This window comes from Lagenorhynchus albirostris, chromosome 8 (assembly GCF_949774975.1).
Source record: "Lagenorhynchus albirostris chromosome 8, mLagAlb1.1, whole genome shotgun sequence".
Taxonomy (NCBI): Eukaryota; Metazoa; Chordata; class Mammalia; order Artiodactyla; family Delphinidae; genus Lagenorhynchus; species Lagenorhynchus albirostris.
The window spans coordinates 67,724,206-67,744,852 of NC_083102.1; the positions used below are offsets into that span (position 1 = coordinate 67,724,206).

Here is a 20,647-nt window from a genome sequence, read left to right on the forward strand (position 1 = left end):
ATAGGTGGTATTGTCAATTCTTTTAATTTTAGCCATTTGTGATACAAGGTCTTTGTTGCTTATAAAAATTGGCAAATACCATCTCCTACCTGAGAATTTTACTTTTGTACTGTCTTAATAAGAGTTAATTTTTGAAGAACTGACTTTCATAATATTATTCTAATCTAATTCATCAGTTTTGTCTATGTGATTAGGGATTTCTGTGAACCATTTAATATTTGTACCTACTCCAAGGTTATAGAGATATGTTACTATACTATCTGCTGGAATCTGTACTGGCTTTCCTCTCACTTTTAAATCTGCAATCCCCTGACCCCAGAATTAATTTTTTATGGTGTGAAATATTTGTCAAGTTTATTTTTCTTATTCCTATGTGGAAATTCAGTTTTACTAAGACCATTTATTGAAAAGATAGCATTTTCCCATGGCTGTGCAGGGACACCTTTGTCACAAATCAAGTCCATATATATGCATAGATCTGTTTCTAGGTTCTCTGTTCTAATCTTTGTGCCAATAAAACATGTCTAATTACTGTAGCTTTATAATAAATCTTGATAGCCAGTAACTCAACTCCTGCCATTGTAAAAAATTCTCAAGATTGTGCTGGCTATTATTGGGCCTTTGCATTTCCATATACATGTATTTTAGAAAGGTCCTGTCAAATTCCACAAAGAAGAGACCTTTTATAATTTTAATTCAAATTGCACTGAATATGTAAATCAACTGCTGAAATTATAATCTTTACAATATTGTGGATTCTAATTTATGAATAGTTATCTCTCCAATTTTAAAAATTCTTTATTTTTCACAGTATTTCAATAGTTCTATAGTGTAGTTTAGAGATTTTGTACTCATTTTTTTAGGATTGGTTTTTCTTGGTATTTGATATATTTGATGCTATTGCATAAAGTTTTATATTTCCTAGTACATAAAAATATCGTTGATGATAATTTCTTTAAAACTTTTCTGAAATGCATCCATTAATTTGAATAAATTCCCTATAGATTCCTTAGATTTTCTAACTAACTCACTAATTAGCTTTTAGATTAACATAAATTAATTTTCTAATTAATTTATTAATTCCTTTCAAATCCTTATGGCTTTTCTCTTTCCTTTCTCCACTGACAGTTTCCAGCCCAGTGTTAAATAATGAGCATATCTAACTGCTTCTCAGTTTCAAAGGAAAATTTTCAACATTTCACTATCAAATGTGAAGCTTGCTATAGAAATTTGTATAAACAGTTTTTACTTCACCTACATTTTTGCTGGATATAGAATTACAGGTTAGCAGTAATTTCCTTTCAGCACTTTAAACATATCATTTCATTCTCTTCTGGCTTCCTTTGTACAACGACATACCTATATCTCAGTATGAGTTCCTAAATAAGGCCAGAGGCAGGGGAGACTTTATATAAATATATACAATAAGAATAGCTTAATGTATCATAGGATATATTGTGATAAAATCAATAGCTTGCTTATTTGGCCTATTTATTTGTATCCATGGAAACAAAAAAATCTTCATTAAAAACATAAAACTATGCTATTGTTATTGGCTGATTGATAATTTTACTACGTATATGGAACCAACAGAACTGTGATCTTTAAAACGTGATCCTGATTCTTTGGATCTGGGTAATTATTTCAGATTATCTTGTGACTCAGTTTTTCATTTTCTTTTCTTATGGCTTAGTATGCCTTTTATTTCTAATATAGAAAAGTAGGGATGGATAGAAAGCCAAATAAGTTAAATGATAAAATAAACACAATTTTTAAACTATAGAAGGAAATACGTTTAAAATTCTACACACTGTTTACATATGACTATGTGAAGTGTGCCAGCCGCGTCACTCTACCAAATGCTTATAGCGAAGGCATACTGTACACAGCTCCATTAACCACTTGGACCTGCATCTTGATGAAACTTCAGAATCTACTCATATTCCAGAGCAGCTATTAAGCATTTCTTAGGAAAGTGACATGATATTCAATATAGATTAAATGTATGTTTACTGGACTTTTACATTTAAAATTTCCTGAAAGTAATCTGGTTATTGGTTACCTACTTGAAAAACAATTACACTACAACGATGATAAGATTTCAAGAATGACTGAGCTTTTTTGCCATTTTTCACGGTTACATGTAAATTCTATAATACGTGAATTCCGGGGTCATATTGCTTGGGTTTGTGTTCTATCTCTTAGTGTTCTTCTGTCTGACTTTCATAACCTGTAAAATGGAGTTTAGAGTAATTCTTATCTTAAAGTGTTACAAGAAATAATTAAGCATTCTGTGGCACATATTAAGTACATAAGTATTGGTATTAGTATTAATTTTAATGATTGATAAATACTAAGCAATAACAAGTGGGTGTTTTGCTATGTACCTTCAGCCATAAAAGCAATTTAAAATTGTTCAAGTGAATGTATTTTCTGGCCAGAGTAGTATTTGAAACTGGATTCATTAAATACTATGCTGTGTGAGGGTAAAGGACATAAACTTTAAATATGCAGTTGGCCCTCCATATTCATGGGTTCTGCATCTCAGATTCAACCAACTGCAGATGAAAAAATATTTTTTAAAAATTCCAGAAAGTTCCAAAAAGCAAAACTTGAATTTCCCACTGCCAGCAACTATTTACATAGCATTTATATTGTATTTACAACTATTTACATAGCACATACATTGTATTAAGTATTATAAGTAATCTAGATAGATGATTTAAATTTATGGGAGCATGTGCATAGGTTCTGTGCAAATACTATGACATTTTTTTTTCTTTTTTGTTGTTTTGTGTTTCGTTTTGTTTTGTTTTTTTGGCGGTACGCGGGCCTCTCACTGTTGTGGCCTCTCCCGTTGCGGAGCACAGGCTCCGGACGCGCAGGCTCAGCGGCCATGGCTCACGGGCCCAGCCGTTCCGCGGCATGTGGGATCTTCCCGGACCAGGGCACGAACCCGTGTCCCCTGCATCGGCAGGCGGACTCTCAACCACTGCGCCACCAGGGAAACCCTACTATGCCATTTTACATAAGGGACTTGAGCATCTGCAGATTTTGGTATGGGGGTGGGCGCGGCTAGGTCCTGGAACCAATCTCTTGCCAATACCGAGAGACAACTATATATACACTTAGGTGTATATTCTGAACTGTTCAATAGCAAAGGAAAAATAAATAATTTTTCGGTTTTATTATATACTCAGAGTTATACTCTATGTTTTGCTGACTTAATCACTATATTTTATAAGTTTTCTTAATATACTTGAAAAACCTAAATTTCACTTAAAGGGCTTAGATTTAAAATGGACCTTTGATTTAAAACCAGACAAACCACTACTCTGTCTCATTTAAAATGAAGGTGTGAATTTGTAGTTTCAACTTTATTTTTTTAATAACAAACACTTGCTGAATTTCAAAATTTCACATATATTTTTAAAACCACATTATAAAGTTACATAAAATGAAAGAATTTCACTTCTTACCTTTGATCCAGAAGAAATCCAATGGAGGTCAAAGTCAGGATAATGAAGCAAGCCCTCAGAAGGAGAGTGACCTGTGATAGTACCTGTCAAACAAACACAGAGACCAACGGATCTTTAGATGAGTCATCCAAAGGAGCATCAGAATTTAAAGCTGACAATAACAGACTCAATTTTATTTTATGTTATACCATTTGTTACTGACATTTTTCAAGAAGGTTGAATATGCAGAGAACATTTTGGTTTTCCTAATGTCATTTAGTTATCTTGTTGGACACTTAGAGAATGAATTAGACAATTCTAATGATGTTTTGCTTAAAGTGTTCTTTCTAATAATTCTCCTTTGAAGTTTTGGCTTTCGTAATTCTTTGACACACTTACGCCTCCACATATGGAGAAATCACTTACATTTTTATGAATAAATATCACATTTCAATGGTTATTTTTAATATCACCAATTCTTCGTGGTTTCAAACCCAAAAGTGTCTTTAATAAAGAAAATATTTAAAGGAGAATGTGTTATGAGTGCAAACACATACATGAAAGAAATTATGCATATCCACTCACATTTTTATTTGATGAAATCTGTATGTTCCTCTGTACATGTCAAGGGTCCTTTTTTGAATTAGTTACAAAAACCACATATTTCTTTGTTATAATTATAAATTAATTATGCATTTTGTTTACAAGTAAAAATGTAATAATAATATTTATTGAGCACCTACTATTTTATAGCTTCCATGCTATGTGTTTCACACATGCTAATTCTTTTCATATTCCTAACAAACTTGCAGAGTAGGTATCATCATATATGCTTTATATGTGAAAAAACAAAGCTGGAATCAAAAGATGAAGTAACTTTTCCAACATCACACAGAAATAAATGATGCCTCTGAAATTCAAAACAGACCTACCTGACCCTTAAGTGTGACAATGGTAGAACACATATGAGCAACAAACTTAAAGAGGGCAGAAGCAGAGACCTATACTGAAGTTACATAGCTCATGTTAGGGCCAGATGGTTATCACTTCAGATTGAGAGTGGATCAGTAAAAGCAAGGAGTTAGATGCACAGCCAATGGACGATTTCCCTACTCACTGATGGTATTTATGTTTCACCTTTATGAGAACACCGAAGGTTGTTTTACGTTGGCTAAAACAGTGATTGAACGCTCTCTCTTTTTTCTTTTTCCTGAAATAACTAGAGGTAATTTCAAGTCATTACTAACTAATATACACACCTACAACTAAGTAGCATCTGTCCAAAGTTATAAACAAATGTTATCAATTGCAATTGCTGCTCACATCCAATATCTCAGTTCCATATCATCTTCTAAATCAGCGCTGTCTCTAATGGCCAACTTTTTACACCTCCCTAGTTACTTTCTAAATGCCTACAATGGCACCCAGAATTGCCAAGGGGCTTTAACCCTCCAGGACAATAGTTTAGTAGAAGAGTATTGTTGAGTGGTTAAAAAACTGAATAAAGAGTGTCAGAATGTTTAGGAATATGGAGACAGTGCTGGACATCAGGTATAGGATAAGGAGTTCAGTGAACTCCAGAACGTTTGAATGGAGAGCAGGAGAGTACTATTTGGGTATGTGGAATTCCATGGTGGCTGCTTTGGGACAGTAAAGCAGAAAAACAAAAACAAAACAAAACAAAAAACACACCAGAAAAATATTTTCTTGGTGGTAGAGGTAACTAGGTGTGCTTGAGTAGATTAATGTTTGCTTAGGGGAACTATTTTGTCTAAAGAAAAATGCTTCTTACACCATTATTGCTTCTTTTTGATCTTTTAGGGAAAAATTAATATGGAAGGGAGAAATGATTTATGCCCCAAACCTATAGCATGATTTTAAATGCTCTATAAGAATGTAGCGCTTGAAATTATTTGAACCTATTAGCCATGTAACCAGTCAAATTGTTCAGCATTTCTAAGCCTCTCTTATGTGTTCAGTACATCTGAAATAAAATATGAGTTTGGCAAATACTATAATAAAGTACTTAGAAGAGTGCTTGGCATAAAGTAAGAAGTCAATCCGTGATATGATGATTATCATTGTTATTATATTCAGGCTATACTAATTTTCTAAATGGCTCTTAGGCTAAACTTAATTAATTACAATAAGTTAAGGAAGCACAAATAAAAGGTTTATTAGCTCTTCCAAATATCATAGGAAATTCAGAGACAGGACAAAATATATTTTTTGTTTTGGTTAGGGAATTTATGATACCTGGAGAGAAAAGAATAAAGAACTCCTCTCTCCACAAATTGCTTCCTGGCTAACGGTGTCTGAGTGAAAACCAACTTAATACAGCTATCTGGCTGCCTAGTGAAGCTTCTACTTGGCTATTACACATCTGAAACTTAGCCTGCCTAAAACCCTGTATTTGATTTCCTTCTCCACACCACACGCTCCCCACTTCTCTTCGTTTTAGGGATGGTACCCACAGTTTTTCATTTGCTCAAGCCAAAAACCCATAACTCATCCTTGACTCTTTCTCTCACTATCTACTTCTAATACATCAGCACTATATTTGAAATACATCCAGAATAAAGATATTTGCTACAAACAGCACACACAAAAAATACCATGTTTCACCCCCAACATTATCTCTACTATATTAAAATACCCTCCTAACTGGTCTCTCTGATTCTAAATTGTGTGTCCACCTATCCTGGCTTCCCTCCCCTGGTATGTAGCCAGAGCTATCTCTTTAAAACTAAGTCATTAGTTTTAAACTAAGTCATATTATATCATTCTTATGTTCTAAATCCCCCAGGAGCTTGAAATCTCAGTAAGAATGAAGCTCAGAGTCCTTACTCTGGCCTCTACACAACATACCCACTATTATCATATAATTCCTGAATCATTTCTGTCTCATTCTTATGCTACATCAGAAATTTTGCTCTTCCTTGAATATGACAAACATCCTTCCCATTCAAATCTGTTTCATCTGTCTCTTAGGCTTGAAATGACTTCCCACAGTGACCCTTATGGTTTATTCCTTCATTCCATTCAGGTAACTACTGCATGCCCTTGTTCATCCTGTATAAAATAGTACTTCTCCACAATGCTCTATAACCTTATTCTGTTGTATTTTCCTCCATACAACTTATCACGTCCATACACTTATACATTTGCTTGTTTGTTCATTCTCTAGCTGTTTGTTGTCTGTCTTCTCTCACTCCCTAAGAGAGGTTTTATCTTTTTATTCACTATTATATCCCAAGTACCTAGGACACTGCCCAGCACATAGTCAGTAGCTAATATGGTTTTTGAATGACTGACTGAATTATTGAATTATTTTACATTTGTGTTTATTATTCATACCTTTAATATAATTCTAATTGGCTTAATAAATAATTTAATATCACAACATTAATATTTAATTTAATATCAGTATTCTAGTCCTTAAAATTAAAATTATTTAATAAGTTAATATACTAAATGCTTGTGTTAAATATTTAAAACATTAAATACTTTAATATTTCTATGTTTAATTTCTTAAAGAACAAAACTGTCCTAAAACTGTTTGAGTTTAAAGGAAACTAAGATTACCAGAAGAAGAAATCCAATATTGAACACATGCTTCCTTTAGAGTCCATTTTCCTATGAAACTCTTAAGTTTTTCCATATTACATCCTTTGATAGGCTAATCAGTTGATCTTCTCTGACTTCTGCACATTCATTCCATGAATATGTATTGAGCATTTGCTAGGAACTGTGGTAAATAGGAGTTTAAGAGAGTGAGCAAGAAAGACAAAATCCCTGCCTAGAAATCACACTACTTTAATCCGTGCTGGTAGGACCATAGTCCAGCTACACTAGAGCAAAAAGGAGGGGAAAATAGGGCTTCCCCGGTGGCGCAGTGGTTGAGAGTACACCTGCCGATGCAGGGTACACGGGTTCGTGCCCTGGTCCGGGAAGATCCCACATGCCGCGGAGCGGCTGGGCCCGTGAGCCATGGCCGCTGAGCCTGCGCGTCCGGAGCCTGTGCTCCGCAACGGGAGAGGCCACAACAGTGAGAGGCCCGCATACTGCAAAAAAAAAAAAAAAAAAAAAAAGGAGGGACAAACAGAATAGACTTTATAGACTTTGACCCCTGTAAATACTTAGCCTCCTGTCTTTTAAACAAGATGTGAAATGACATGAAGCTTGTTAATTTTTTATAACAGTACAATTTCATTTTTCATTGGGTTTACTACCATTTTACACCACTCACTGCTAGTATATCTTTCATGTAAGATATTGCTGTCCTAAAGTGCTAAAATGGAATTATTCTAAATTAGGCTTTGAATATATTATAAGTCTTTATCACAAAAAACGAGAAGGTCCATAACTATAAAAAGCTTATGAAGCAAGGAATTAATTTTCCTCCTTTAAAATTATCTTTCAAATTCCAAGCAGTTTGGTAGCTCTTATTTCCATAGGTTTCTCAGTGCGGGAATTGCTGTCCAGATTTTTATGCTTGAAAAAAGCAAACATCCCTGCAACTTTAAGTAGATGAGAAAAAATACTCATGAGGCAACGTTAACTACATAGGAACTCAAAAATTACAATTACATGTTTGATGCAATGTTGCTTAAACAATTAATGAAGGTGTGAGAAGTCCTCCCTTTGCCCACAGGTATATAAAGAAGAAAGCCTTTTTCTTCTCGAATGGGGATATCACCCTCTTACTATTTCACAGAAAAATTCTGGTGATCAACATAATTACCTTTCATGTTTTCCCACCCGACAAATCTCACAAAGGGAAATATCAGACCCATACACTATGTCCTAAAATAATAGTAAGTGTCTGTATGCATTCTTTTTTAAAGAACTTTGTGTATTGTCAGAGGTAATTTGATAATATTTTCCATAGTTTTATTATAAGGATTTAGAAATGAAAATGTCTTGATTTTATTGTATCAGGGTTGTGCATTTTTAGGATTTTCGGAAAAGATCTACTAAAGTCATTATTTTGACTCAAAATGTTCATCTTCCCAAACATCTGTAAAATAAGGTCAAAATTTTCCTAACACTTACGTGTCTGTAACCTCTGATGTGAAGGCAGAAAATCTGGTTTGGGGCACACTTGCTCTGCTACCTCATCGTCCCTGTGACTCTGATGGCTCCTTTTAGATACCTTGTGCTGAAACCTAAGGCTTGAAGATGCTTCCCAGTATTACAACATAGACACAGGAACAGAACTCAAGGTGATATCATAAAGCAATTTGTAATTCTATACGGATCTCAAGAACCTATATTGAAATAAGATCCTGTTTTTAAAAAAATATATAACAGTATTGACTATATTTTTTCCAATATTTCAGAATGTTTGGTTACTGTTGAAGCATACATAAGGAAATATAATTAGAATGACCATTTTCTATAATTTCAAACAAGAAGCAAACTAAATAAATATATCAAAGGTGAAAATATATTGCCTAAAATGTATAACAAATATATAGTTCAGAAGCACTGAATTGGTATGGAATAGTGAGTTTCTACAAAAATGTGTAAGAAATAAAAGCAAAAAATTTTATTTTAAAAACTTTAAGTAACATAACTTGAAGAATAGTTATGTTGTAGTCATATTTCAATCTATGATTCCATTCTGTTAATAATGAATGTGCACCCAACTAAATAGAGAAACAAGGATTGATTTTCCCTCCCACTTGAAAACAAAACAAAACAAAGCAAAACAACATATCTGAAACAATTGTTTTCAAGACCCTGGACACCAGGCAACAAAGGTCAGTGATCCCAGGGAAACGGGATACAAATGACATGACCCCTCACTATTGCTCCAGGTTACTACCTTGAGAGAGTTTCTATGCTGCCACACAGACGGAACTCAGAGGGGCCTGGTGGACTCCCTGATTTGAGGAGATGGAGCTGGGATTTGGGAGAAGCCAGGGAGGCTATTATTTGGAAGAGAGTACCAAAGAGGAGAGAGCTGCATAGACAGAACTCTATTCATCTGCAGCGGGTGCCCATCAAGTCTCGTATATCAGCTCATACATGTGAGGAGACTATCAAAGGTTAGAAAAGGACTAGAGCTTGCAATGCCCAGAGCTCACAACAGGGCCAGCTAGAGTACAAGTTCCCATCAGCCAGACTGGACAGCCTCATGATTCACTGGGCATTGGGTAGAGAAATCTGTGCATTGACATATATACAATGGAATATTACTCAGCCATATAAAGGAATGAAATTGAGTTATTTGTAATGAGGTGGATGGACCTAGAGTCTGTCATACAGAGTGAAATAAGTCAGAAAGAGAAAAACAAATACTGTATGCTAATGCACATATATGGAATCTAAAAATTTGGTACTGATGAACCTAGTGGCAGGGGAAGAATAAAGATGCAGATGTAGAGAATGGACTTGAGGACACAGGGGTAAGGGGAAGCTGGGACGAAGTGAGAGAGTAGCATTGCAATATATACACTACCAAATATAAAATGGATGGCTAGTGGGAAGCTGCCTCATAGCACAGTGAGATCAGCTCAGTGCTCTGTGATGACCTAGAGGAGTGGGATAGGGAGGGTGGGAGGGAGGCTCCAGAGGGAGGGGATGTGGGGATATATGTATACTTATAGCTGGTTCACTTTGTTGTACAACAGAAACACAACATTGCAAAGCAATTATACTCCAATAAGGATATTAAAAAAAAAACTGTGCATTGAGATTTTGAGTTTCCAAAGCTGAATTAAAGTATCTAATTTTTACATATTTTTAATAAGTCAAAATGAGATCTTAATTCAAATTATAAGCAGTTCATGGTTGGTTGTATTTATTATATGATAGCTTTTAAAACAGCTGCCTGATGCTAAACAAATTTTGAGACAGTACTAATAGTATGAAGATATATTTAACTTCACAGTTAATATTTCATTATTTGATGCAAAAGGCATTTTTAAATGTTCAATTTCCCACTTTATTATATTTCAATATAGTGGACAAAAATAGATTTTTCACAGGAATTCACAGTGATCACTTTTCTAAGTTCCCAAAGTCTATGCTTATTAGACAGGTAGCTTTGGTTAATATCCTTCCTTTACTAATATACATTTATTACATTCATTTCATGGATTTAAATTATAATTGATGCTCAATTTAGCTCACATTTCTTTTTTCATATTACTTCAGTTACCACCTAAGAACTTTAGGAAATTAAATTAAATCCCAGTGGGCTGCACTGGAAGAAAACAGTATGTGCTGAATACTGACTTGAGAGGTTTCACGTAGGACCTAAGTTAGATCTAAATTGTGCAAGCGACACTCTCTGTTATGAGAGTACCACTAAATATATTGATTTTTTCTAAGGGTCTATTAAAACATGTCAATATGAAAGCATTGGTTACAAAATTTTAGTGCCCATAATGTTTTACAGGGTACAGCAACCAGGGGAATTTAAGACTATAAAAACCTGTTTCCAAATTTATATTGGATATTCTCAGATGCCTCATGTTGAAATATATCACCAAATAATCTGGGTTAGACATATCTACAGTAACTTTATTATATATTCTATTATAAGACCCTGTTAAATATTCAAACTGTTTTGAGTGTGTCTATTATTGAAAAGGATAGCATTGCTTTTACAGTTTTACTTTGGAAACATGCTAGTGCGTCCATATTTCCATTTCAAACCCGTATTCATGATATCACCCCATGAGGTGGACCCTGGCAGCTGAGGAATTGATTTCCCAAGCATTACTAAACTAAAATCAACATAAAATACTGTGGGTCATATAACTAAACTAAACACTATATATTTAAATGTATACATTGCAAGTTTCAGTAAGAAAGAAGTGTGCCTTTTCCACCTTTTTGGTGGCCATCAAATTGCTATTTTGACTCCCAAAGTTATTTATACAGAACTTGCACACATTAAACAAGTAAGTATTTATCTACTCTGGTAAACGCATAAACAGAAAAGGCTGTGGGACTACAGCAGGGTCCGCAATTACACGTCAGCCACAACTTTTCTATGTGATTATTGGCTACAGTGAATCTGGAAAAAAAATATTGCTGTTGGATTTTAATGTCTTCAGATGCTTTTAAACATCCCTGAGACTAGAAAGGCACTATAGAATTCTGCAAATAAGCAACCTTTTTTCCTATTTGTACAGCATGTTTTTAGCAAAGAAAAACATGTGTGGGAAACAAGCAAATGCACTTTTCAAAATTAATTTGTGTCAGGGATGAAGCTGTCTCCAACTCTAATTTTAATTTGAAAAGGATTTCATCACTTGATATTTCTCTTTGTCGACATATCTACATGAGTTTCTCATATAGTTTTTTTACGACAGTGGAAAAATCTTGTGAAAACCATGCTATGAGTTACATATTTTAACATACACCCTGTCTGGCTACATTTTAACCCAAGAAGCACTCACACATGCCTAGACCTTCAAATTCTCTTGGTGAGCTTAATATAAAGGCCTCTACTTCAAAATAAAAATGGGTAAATTTTCATTTTTATTTCTATGAGTTAGGTTAATTTACTTTGAGACTGTATTTAGTACAACTAAAAAAAATTCAATAATGCAAACTGTACTCAGTATTGATCAGTATATCAAGAGTTAGATATTTAGATGTAGATGATATAGCTTTTCTTCTGGTGTTATTCAATTATCTAAACTCTATTAACGCAGGCATATTTTAATCATAACTTAGGTGAACAAATTAAAATAACAAAGTAGTTTAACAAAGTAATCAGTGATGGGTTAATTATGTAATACTTGAAGACATGATTATGAGACCTTAGGTTAAGCAATTAATAAGTCTAACCATTATGGTATTTTGACATCTACTTGTGCACTGCTAAGAGTGATGTAATCCATGCTGCTTTTAAGAAAGATTTGCTCCTGAAAGAAATTCTTGGGTTCAAATTTTGTCTCTTTTGAAGCTAAAGGCAAATGAACCTGCTACAATTTGGAATTGGTGACATTAGTTGTAGTACATGTATGAACCAGCAAATAATAAGCCATTATATATTCTTCCATGATGTTTTCAAAGCATTTCTGGTCACATCATATCCTATTTCTTTTTTTCAGTCCACAAAATGGAAACCAGAATTTAAATCATTGTTTTCTCCTATGATCAGGAATGAGTTTTTCTGTAGTTTAAAAAAAAAAAACATTGTACTTGCGCAGAGAGAACATGTGAACTTGTCTAGTGTCCAAAATTGGAGTCACTATGTGTAGCAATTTGGGGTTATTAATTTTAAATTCTAAAAACACAAATACATATGGACAATATCAATCGTTAAAGACTTTAAATAATGTTTAAAATTGAAATGGCTTTCTTCAATATATTATCCAATAGTCTCTGCAGACATCTTGTAAACCTATTTTATTTAGTAAGGACACACTGTGACATACACTGCTATTTGCCCAACCAGAAAATATCCCCTATATCTTCTATACTAATACTATGCTGATTTTCTCCAGGTATAAGAAAGGGATGTTCTCAGAGGCAAAGTGAACCCTTTATCCCCAGGGCATGAATTATGCTTGGTATAATTCATTCATGGTTAATTCATGAACTAGTGTTAGTTATTCTTTCAGTGTGGGCATGTGAATCAGTCCTGAGCAATGAGACATGAAAGGACATTTGCTGAGAAATACTCTGGGACTTTTTTCCCCTCCTTCTTAAGTGAAATTTACAAGATGCTCTAGGAGAACTGAACTTGCTGCCTTTGGTCACAGTGTGAGGACATGATGCCTTGAGTTGCTGTAATGATGATGATGAAAGCCCAGAGAACTGTAGAGAAGCCTTTTTGGAAACTCCACATGTTTGAATTGCTGAACTAATCAATCCTGGAAATACTCACCTCTGAATTTTCAGTTATACTTAAGCCACATTTAATTGGATAATCTGTTTCTTAGAACAGAAGATATCTAATGGACACTCATATCATAGATACTTTAAAATGATATTCTACAGGAAGGTTTATTATGTTACTAAACATTTATGAGTGTTCAAAGAATATTCTTTGAAAAGAAGTTCAAATCACATAGTATTTAGGAGTGAGAAGGATTCATATAGATCTAACATTTGTTATTTTTGCCTACTTGAGTCTATTTCCTTTTTTCCAGAAACTATCATCTCAATATGTCTTTCAAGCCTTCCTATCACTGGCCCTGTCCTCGCATTGATAGATTAAATGGTCTGTGATCCAGGCCTGATCACTTTGATGGGTTCAGTGATACCCAGATGAACCCACCCATAACATCAGACTCCAACTTGGAACTTTCACTTCTGGAGTTCCTTGTGTGGAAGTATTTAAAGCTAGAGCTGCTGGTAACCATCTTGCTACCATGAAGGTTGAGAGCCTGTAGGAGAATCTGCTTTGAGAAATGCATAACTGCAGAAAAGAATGAGAAGATTCCTGATGAAGTTACTTGACTCACTGGATCCAGCACTGCCTAAAGAAGAAAAACCCCAGACTCTTCAGTTATATGAGTTAATAAATTCACTCTAAGTTGAATTTCTGTCATATGCAACCAAAGAGTCCTTCTTAATACACTCAGTGACCTATTTTGAGTAGACTTATTTATAGAACTCACTGTGTGAGTCATATGGAATGCTTAGAATTGTTCCAATAGAATATACTGTGATTTTTACAAGGGTATCTAATTATTAAATATAATTCCATAGGCTTTATATATTAAAATTATTTTTAAAAACTTAGACTAATTTTTCTGTGTATATCATTTATTAACTTCTATTACGGAGCTTTCATGGACAGACTGACATCTTTCAATAGCGCTTACTTAATCTTTGAAAAAGGTAATTTATCTTTTTTGAATTCACTGCCTACTAATCCTATTTGTATTCATCTGCATTTTTTCTAGATTCTTGTATTATCTTAGACTTTTTCACACTATTTTTTATGTCTAAAGATAACTTCTGTTATGTTTTTTAATATCATTGTCTGTTCACACTGTATAATGGATACTTTTTTTGCTCTTTTAATGTACTAATTCTCGCTTTAGTTGTCTTTAAACTGCCAACGAAGTCATTGACTTCCTTATGTCCATTATATTTTTGTGTTCTAGAAGTCTAATTTGATTATTTCTAAATATGTTTCATCATTGTTTCTTGATTTTCCATAATTTCTAATTTCTTTTTAATTTCAACTTTTGCTTCTTCAAATATATTAAATTTACTTAATTTATCTTTTAATTGATTTTATTTACAAAATCTGTTTTTTTTTGAGGGTATAATTCTGTCGCTTGTTGTTTCTGTTAATGCTTTGTCATAGTGGCTTTCTCCTAGTGTGTTTCTGTGCTTTTTATCTCTCAGTTCATCATCACTGAGACATTACCTGGGGGGACTATGCTGAGACCTGAGTTTGAGGGGATTGCTCTAAGCATGATTTGAACATGGGTCTTTTAAACATGAGTCCTAAACTGAGACTACACACTTAGTTTAGGTTTATAAATCAATGGTTAGTGTAAATCCTGGATCCATATCTGAGTGAGAGGTGGTTTGTAGTCAAAAATTCTCAGGGAAGGCTTTTTTCTGCCTCCTCAAAGCCAAGTCCAGTATGGGTAAGTTTCCTTTTTACGTTTCTTTTTCTCATCCTCCTCCCCCTCCCCTTGCTGAGAGTATTTCTTTTGCTTTCAGTTGTTTTACTTGAAGTTTTTTAACTGACTTTCCACCCACGTAGGCTCTCAGCTTTGTTTCGAGTCCCTTAAGGTCTTGATCAACAGAGATTTTTCAGTGCCTGGGATAGCTGTCAGGAAGAGCACCTCATTGGATTTGCATTTTCTCAACATTTTTAGCCTCTAAGGAGTACCTCAATTTTTTGCCTACTCATCTATGCAGTGTATTTAAAGGTTTTTCTTAAAAATTACATTTTGTCCAGCAATTTTAGGTGTTTGATATGCCTTAAAAAGAAGTAGGTGTATTTAACCCACCATTTTGCTAGAAATGGAAGTCCGCTTTCCCTGCTTCTTTAGAGTGTAAACATTACTCATACAGTGCTGCTGTGTGAGGCCTCAACATCCCTGACTCAGTGAGGTTCTTTCATGAGGTACATACTACCTTGGTAACAAAGTGAGATACTGATTTTTCATTCTTCTGTCACCCTATTTTCAATTTCACCTACTTCCAAGTTAGTTACTTTACTATAATTTATGTACCTCTTTGAACTATTGTAAATCCTTTTTGGAAGAATATAATATGAATAAATCTGTGAAACAAAGCAAATATTTAAAAATACCTCTGTTTTTAATCTTTTTATGGTTTACAGTGCATTTTTACATACATTATGCTATTTTTGTTTTCTCCAAAATATAGGCAGTGAGGGTATTCTCATGTTGCCAAAAAATGATTCCCCAGGTAGGTAATGCCTGAATCAGAATCCAGATTCTAAACCCTGGTCCAGTGCTCTTGTGCTTCAGGAATATTTCAAATATTTAGAAAGGACAAAATAAATGAAGTTAACTGTACATTGCAAACCCCCTAAACTCAAGTTATCAGGGTATTCTTTAATTGAAGATAAGCATGTTGAAATTGCTATAAAGTCTGCTTTCCCCAACACATTTAATTCTAGCTTCTGAAATACTTCTTTTTATTGTTGAAGAATTTATTTGTGACAAATCATTTCCTACTTATATTTTAGATCAATTATATACCATTTGATGGACATCTTATACACAACACTTTGGATACAATTAATTAACTTACATTAATTAAATTAATTCTAGAAGAATCAGTTTACCTGTTTAAATGTGAGACGTTGCCAAAATTCAAAGATTATTACAGAAAAGAATAGAGCACAGCTATAATAGAGCTTATTTTCATCTTCAAAGTGACAGATAACTTTTTCACACTCTATTTAAAATGAGCACCACTTACAGCTTTATCTGTATAGGTCTCTTCATAAAATGTTAGTATCAGAGCAAACTGTACAACTGCATATGTCTTTAATAGCCGAGATGCTGCTGATGAGAAGGGAACTTCTTCCCCCTTGACCTAGGAAGATAAGAAAGAAGCCTTTCCATTATATTGTTCCCTTATCTCTCACATTGAAATTCACACTAAGTGAAGAGGAGATATGCAAAAAGAAATGAAAGGTTTTGCTATCTTTTTTAATCCTCGAAATGACTCTAACGTTTATTACTTTGGATAGAAAAAAATGTAAAAATTAGGAGACTTGTTTTTCATTTCAGAAGCATTATGATTCTGATCTACTCTGCTTTATATAGAGCACTGTAAGAATTGATACTGATGATTAACATAAGCAAAATGAACATGTAATATGAAATATGAAAATATGTCCATGATTATACATCAAAGTATAGCAAAAGAGAAAATGGAAGGTGATTTGGGATAGTGTAGATATTCATGCTTCAAAGGCAAATACTGTCTTATTGAAAACAGCTTTCCCAAACTACAGTTTCCCAGAAATAATATAATCCTATCCTTATAATGCAGATTTAGGCATCGATATGATTTTAAAACATTCACTTTGAATTATCTATTGCAAAAAAGGAAAATAATAAATGAACTGTAGCTGACTAGACTTTCTGGAGCTGAAATAAGCAAATTATTTTCACTTATATCAAGTCAGATCATTGTTATATAACTAACTGTGAACATAACCAAGTGTCTGGAAATTCCAACACAGCACCTTTCATAAGTGGATGAGAAAATATCCTTATTCAGATCAGGATTTTTGAAAAATAACAATATTCAAATAAAGCATATTTCATTTTCTTGAATACTGACTAATTTTTATACTCATAATTATCTTTCAAATCAACAGTAGCTTATTGTTTCTATATTACTATCAATGACAGTTATTTTGATAAGCAATCTCAATACATATCCTAAATGATTGGAAAGAAATTCCTTTTCCTCCATTTCATAAGAGAAATTCCATATTGAAACTGTATTTTTCATTTGATTTTCAGTGTTTTAAACCTCTACCTTGTTTATTTTTCATTTTTCATGGGACTTCTGTATTTAATGCTACTACGCCACTATGAAATGAATAAAGTTGTAATCTAATCTAATAACCACATCATTTCGGTATGACTTTAGACCTTTTATTCTGGAGACCTCAGTTTTTCATGGACAAAATGAAGGCTCGACTGAATCTTCTCTAAGCCTCTCTGTGACGGATCCATAAGTGTCTGTGTGCTTTCTGCACTACACAAAGGCTCTCGGCTGTGGGTTTGAGCCAAGAAAACCAGCCTCTGCTGCTCTGCCCCAAACCATGCTCCCTAGTAAGAGGCAGTGTCAGTCTGGGAGAAGGCACCCCTCTTAATGGCCCCTAGGTGGTGTCCACTTATTAATTTACACATTACAGGGCTGTATCTGCCTAAGGGAACATCTTTTTTCAGATTTGCATGAAGTCAGCATGTATTACAGGCCGGCTGTAGACCTGACAATATGAAATTAATCTTTGCCATCATCGAATTCATGAACTTTATTTACCTCTGGAATTTCTTCAATCAGTCCAAGTCTTGGTTTACCTGGACCCCATCCTGGTCCTTTAAATATGACAGAAAACTTATTGAAGAATCCAGGTGTGGCCCAGAATGTAGTCCATATGGTAAGTAAATGGTGGAACTAGAAGAATAAAAATATAGTCTATTTAAGATAAGAAAAGACCATAACAAAAAAGATTAAATACATTAAATCATGGATTTTATTTTATTGTTTAATGTAACTTACAAATTATTCTTTAATATATAGGTTATGTATAATTTGCTAATATTGATTAATATGCAATTGCATTATAAATTGAAATTCATTCTATGCATTCTGCATACGTTTACATTTAAATGTGTTCTTGTCAATATTTCTGAAGCTCCACAAAATTATAAACAGGAAATTTAATAATAGGGCAATTGTTTAGAAAATTAGCAAAGAATAAAAAGTGAGTTCAGAGAATTTGCTTCCAATGGATTTAACTAGCAGCCTGTGCACTCGACAGCCACATCTCGCTAAATGGTTTTTAAAGTTGAACATGGAATCATACAAATATTGCATATCTGTTATATATTTTTAAAATAATCTTTTATTTAATGTATTGAATTACAGACAAACACCTCATTTTAAGAAAAAATGTTCAAAACCATTTCTGATGGTAGACCTCTGAGGATTAAATAGATAGACCACATTCTGTAATAGGAAAAGTTTGCTGAGTCAGAAGTTTACCTTGAGGCTTATAGCAGGAATTCACATTCTTTAAATAACACACATTTGATATGTATAAAGTTAAAAGTATGCCCACACATGACAAGGACTCAACAAATACTGGCTATTAGGATAAATAGCTATACATATCATATATATTATAAAAATGTATCATAGGATTAAAAATAATCCTAGATATTGGGCATCAGCTGTTGACTCGAAATGAGTTCTATTATACATGTAGTGATAAATTAATGTAGAAAGAAGTTATGGCTCTATCAGAATTTGTGGTCTCATTGGTATTTTCACTATCTCTTACAGAATTTAAACTGCTAGTATTATAAAAATTGTTTTTAAAATTACTTGAAATATTATAATAAGGAATCTGAAGCAATTAAGCAACAATGTAGGATTTAGCTGAGCAGATTTTAAAGAAAAAGGAAATGTTAGATGGAAACTTATCCTGAGGATTTGCAATAATAACATAGAAAATTAATGTTACAACACGCATTAATATACTTACCTGTTTTGTTATTTTAAAAACTGAGTGCAAGACTTCCCTGGTGGCAGAGTGGTTAAGAATCCACCTGCCAATGCAGGGAACACAGGTTTGATCCCTGGTCTGGGAACATCCCACATGCCGCAGAGCAACTAAGCCCATGCGCCACAACTACTGAAGCCTGCACGCCCTAGAACCCACACGCCACAACTACCGAGCCCATGTGCCACAACTACTGAAGCCCATGCGCTCTAGGGCCTGCATGTCACAACTACTGAGCCCACGTGCTGCAACTACTGAAGCCTGTGCGCCTAGAGCCCGTGCTCTGCAACAAGAGAAGCCACCGCAATGAGAAGCCCGCGCACCACAGTGAAGAGCAGCCCCCACTCGATACAACGAGAGAAAGCCTGCGCGCAGCAACGAAGACAACACCACCAGAAAAAAAAAAAAAAAAGAAAAACCTGACTGAAACTTTACTGCTATCATTCTAGACACAAACCATGAGAATACAGGGCTTTTAAATAAGGAGTACTTTCTCACTTACTTGTTTTCCAATGCCCTGAAACTCTTGGACTCCAAAGGAAAGCAAAATGAATGGTCTATACCTAGTGTCAAAGGGGAAAAAATCCTCTCCATCTAACAGGGGCCATCCTAAGGTGCTTTTGATGCCTCTGATGGGAGGTTGAGAAATTTAGCTAATATAAAGGAATACAAGTGAAAGTAAATACGTGATTTTGTAGGTTTAGGAACTCCTAATTATTACAACTCGCTGATTTGATATTTCTTGCAATATAAGTGAGTATGTAGGAGACTAAAACTTAGACACAGTTGTGACAACTATTATGCTAAAGGCAATGTTTACATGAGGGCAGATTTAGCAGCAGCTCATAAAGACCTATGACTGAATACTGTGTCTCCAAATCCTAATCATCCAACTCCTTGTGCAGCTCATGTGATGCAGTTTTCAACTTCTTATTGTATCTCGAATATGAACCCCTTTTCCTCCATGTGTGTACACTCCCAAAGCCTTGCTAGCTAAAGGATTGCCATGAACCAGCAGTGTTGGCATCTCCTGGGAGCTTGTTAGAAACACAGTATCTTGGCCAGATTTCAGACCTACTGAACCCTACTTTAATAAGATCCTCCCATGATTCATATGCACATTAAGTTTGAAAGGCTCTCTCCTAGAGGGCAGGGACCAAGCTGTATTTCCTTCTTAATCTCTACATTATGAAGACAAGACCACGCCCAGTGAAGAAGTGGCTCTCAATGTATTATCTTGAAACTGATTTCAGTTCTATAAAGAACGTACCTAGAAATGTTTATTATTAAGGAAGTACCTGGATTCTCCTGTAAAAAATCTCTCATATTCTTGGTAATGCCTAACCAAAAGAAAGAGAACCAAAGACAGAGAAAGAAATGCCACTAGTTGAGAAGAAAGAAGAGAAATAATCAACTTTTCTCTTCTGAACAGAGACATAAAAATGCCTTTCACCTGAAAATTGAGTTA

General features: G+C 34.3%; 1 protein-coding gene across 1 annotated transcript in view; it reads right to left on the minus strand.

The window, feature by feature from the left end:
• AGMO (alkylglycerol monooxygenase) overlaps nt 1–20,647 on the minus strand; it is a 374,042-nt gene that overhangs the window by 151,822 nt on the left and 201,573 nt on the right. The window contains exons 10-12 of the mRNA XM_060156131.1: nt 17,934–18,068; nt 16,350–16,466; nt 3,480–3,562 (exon numbers count right to left, since the gene is read on the minus strand). Coding sequence (XP_060012114.1) covers nt 3,480–3,562; nt 16,350–16,466; nt 17,934–18,068 — 335 coding nt within the window. The remainder of the gene's footprint in view (nt 1–3,479; nt 3,563–16,349; nt 16,467–17,933; nt 18,069–20,647) is intronic.